This window comes from Neopelma chrysocephalum, unplaced genomic scaffold (genome assembly GCF_003984885.1).
Source record: "Neopelma chrysocephalum unplaced genomic scaffold, ASM398488v2 Primary Assembly neopelma1_130401, whole genome shotgun sequence".
In the NCBI taxonomy this organism is placed as follows: Eukaryota; Metazoa; Chordata; class Aves; order Passeriformes; family Pipridae; genus Neopelma; species Neopelma chrysocephalum.
The window spans coordinates 1-3,304 of record NW_020930992.1 but is presented as its reverse complement, the minus strand read 5'-3'; the positions used below and the strand labels follow the sequence as shown (position 1 = coordinate 3,304).

Below are 3,304 nucleotides of genomic sequence, written 5' to 3'. Positions count from 1 at the left end.
AAGGTGGCACTGAACTGTGCTACTGTGACCCCTGGGACCTGCTCCTGTGTCACACACGCTGAGAGAGGCTGTCTTGCTGTGGATACACACAGGTGTGTATGTGTGTACTGCTGTGGGCTAGTGGCACGAGGACAACCTCACACCCGTGAGCATTCCCCTGGCACACAGCGGGTCATGATGTTGTCAGTAACAGGACAATGCTTGGCTGTTCAATGCATTTATGCAGTGAAGAAGTGTGCAGTGCCTTTGCTGCTTAGCTTTCCTGTGAGTGTGCCAGCGGTGGCACGGCTGGGTTACAGGGGGCAGAAAAGCCCAGAGCGCTGGCTGAGAGGGACTGGATTTTACCCCGCATATGAGCAAGTTTCTTTCTCTGTCCCTGACAGCAGCTCCACAGGGAGAGGCACAGCACAGGGGTCCAAGCTTTATTTTGGCAGCTGGGGAGATTCTGTGCATCCCGAGCTCATGGTGTGGTCACAATGGGGCCGTGCTAGGCAGGGGTTTCTGCCAGCACTGGGGTGCACAGACTGCTATGGGGCAGGGGTGGCCGGCCAGCCCCTTGGCACATTGCAAACCCTCCCCTCCCATGCTTGCAGGGCACCTAAAAGTAAGCAAAAACAGCAGCGAGGATGGCCATGGCCCCGACCACCTTGAAGATGAGGGGCATAGCGAGGGCTGAGGGACGTTCCTCCACGTGCCGTGTCTGCAGGGGCTTGAAGATGCGCTGCTGCTGGGTCAGGATGGCCTCCCTGGCACCCGGCCACGCACCCGGGCCCCGCAGCCGGTACTGGTACGGCGTGCAGGGACCGAAGGCCACCTCCAGAGCCAGCTTGGGGTCCGTGAGGAAGAGGGTGAGCAGGTTGGGCTTGACCCCCAGCTGGCAGGCGAGCTCGTCCATGTAGGGGATGTAATCCACCTGGATGGTGTGCCGCTGGCTCTTCACGTACCTGTGGGCAGGGAGGAAGGGCAGGTGCTGGCAGGAGAGCTGGCAGATGCCCTGCGCACCGGCAAGGCAGTATTGGATGGATCACCATGGGGAAGGATTAGTGGGCTGGGGGTAGTGTGACCAATCATATCCCTGACATCTGTTGGCATGAACAAATGTGCTGGGATGCAGCCGTGGGACAGGACGGGTGCCCACGGGCAGCTGTGCCCACAGCAGCCCCCCTCCCTGTTCCTGTGGGGATCTTACCGCTTTGCCATCGCTTCTTTCTTCTGTTTGATGTCAGCCTCCATGTCGTGCCGCGGGGGCAGCTCGTTCAGACCTAGGGAGGATGAGCCACAGCATGGGGGGGCTGCACCCTACTGGCCACTGTTGGTGCTGCCCTTGCCTGGGTGCTGTGCTCCTGCCGGCACCACCATGGCCGGTGGTCTGGCACCTGAGGCTTGTCTGAGCTCCTCAGGATGGGAAGGAGCAGCCCATGGAACACAGGGTATGGATGTCTCTGTGCCTGTCAGGCAAGAGCCCATCTCACCGTGAGGGCTGCAAGCCAGGATGCCACAGCCTCCCTGACACGGCTGGCACCATCTGCCCCTGCTCCAGGGCTCTAGGCTCAGGCTGCAGCCACGGGGCAGGTTTGCCTCACTTACCCTTGAAGACGCGAGTGGCCCAGCGACACTGGAGCTCGGAGATGGGCATGATGGCACCCAGGGGCTGGATGAAGCCGATGAAAGCCAGCGTTGGCTTCTCCAGGTCAGGGGGGAACATGAATTTGTAGAGGGGGATCTGGTTCTGCACCACCTTCACAAAGCCCTCAAGGAATGGGAAGGAGAAGCTGTATCCTGTGGCAAAAACTACAACGTCGATGTCTTCCCTGGTGCCATCCTCGAAGATGGCAGATGTCTCTGTGAACTCCTGGATATTCGGCTTCACCCGCACCCTGCCTGAAATGATGCGGTTGGGCAGGTCATCGTTGATGGTTGGATGCTGGTGAAGGACCCTGGAAGGTACAAGGAGCCATTAGAGCACTGGGGAGGGTGTCTCTCTGTTCTGTGTCCTGCTCTGGGGATGCTCATCCCCAGGGATGCTCATTGTCAAAGGGCTGATCCCCCAGAGATGCTCAGTGGCTGCCCCTGCACTGGTGCCACCAAGGGTCCCTGGAAGGGGCAGTGGTGGTTCCCTTGAGCATTGCTTGGGCACAACACAGCTATTAACCTGGTTTCCAGACATAGGGAACATGGAATGGTAAAGCAAGGCTGGACACAGAGGGAGGCGGTGGGTCCCTCCTGGGCAGGGGGAATGTTTGCTGATACCTGTGCTTTGGCTTCAGGCCATAACGCGTGTGGTCAAACCTGGCGTTCAGCTTATTCTCCATGTAGTCACACGCCAGGGACGGGCTGAGCAGCTCCTGCAGGAATACCTTCATGCGGGTGGTTAAGATGGTGTCGATGGGGTAGCCCTGATCTCCAACGCGGTTGAGGATCCATGCACCCCGGCGGGTGCTGAGGAAGACCTGGACAAGGAAGAAGCATCACCTCCTGAAGGCAGCGATGGTCCTGGGGGGGCTGCCCCGGGGGGGCACGTCCTTGCCCTGGGATCACTCTGCTTTGTGCTGCCACACTGGGCAAAGACCCAGAGGGTAGAGGGAGCTGGTGACTGGCATCTAGCAGGGAGACGTAGGGAAGTGCCACAGGAGCCTGGGGCTCAGGGAAAAAAATTGGGGTCTGTGTGGGACTGACTTTCAACTGCCACCACTGCCTGGTGGCTGTGACTGACGGGTACCAGCATGGCCAAATACAGTGAGTGCTGGGATGGAGGAGTGGCAGTGCAAGTGCCTTGGTCCTGGTGTCCTTGTGGAGCCAAGAGTGTCCCAAAGGGGGCTGCCCTGCCCACCAGGACCCTACTCCCACTTCTCACCTGCTTGGCCGTTTGGCTGATCTCCACAGCCAGGTCTGACCCTGAATTCCCAATCCCGATAACAACGACCCTCTTGTCCCTGAAATCCTGAGGGTCCTTGTAGTCTCGGCTGTGGAGGTAGCGGCCGTTGAACTTCTCGATTCCTGTGAGCAGGGAGAAGATATGCCTGGCTTCCTCGTGCCAGGCTGGAGGATCACCCCCACAAAGACTGAAGTGGAGATGCTCCCTCATCCCACCAAAGCACTCCTGGGGAGCATGGGAACACTCCTGGAGTCAAAGCAAGGCAGGGAAATGCTAGGGCTGAGAGGAAAAGCAGCAAGGAGAGTAGGGACTGGCATGGCTGAGCTTTCTGTAGTGTCTCCTCATTCAGTGCAGGGCAGTACCTGGGAAGGTGTTCAGTGGGAGATGTGCATCGGTGTGGTGCCCGCTGCACACCAGCACGGCGTCGAA

The 3,304-nt window shown here is 59.2% G+C and overlaps 1 protein-coding gene across 1 annotated transcript; it reads right to left on the bottom strand.

Annotated features, from left to right (window-relative positions):
• Nucleotides 1-361: 361 nt before the first annotated feature.
• Nucleotides 362-3,301, bottom strand: LOC113962242 (dimethylaniline monooxygenase [N-oxide-forming] 5-like; the record flags this gene model as incomplete). Its single annotated transcript, XM_027673025.1, has 6 exons — nt 362-944; nt 1,190-1,262; nt 1,588-1,937; nt 2,251-2,450; nt 2,855-2,997; nt 3,238-3,301. Coding segments are annotated over 6 exons (1,176 nt in total), but the record flags the coding sequence as incomplete, so codon positions are not given.
• Nucleotides 3,302-3,304: the final 3 nt, after the last annotated feature.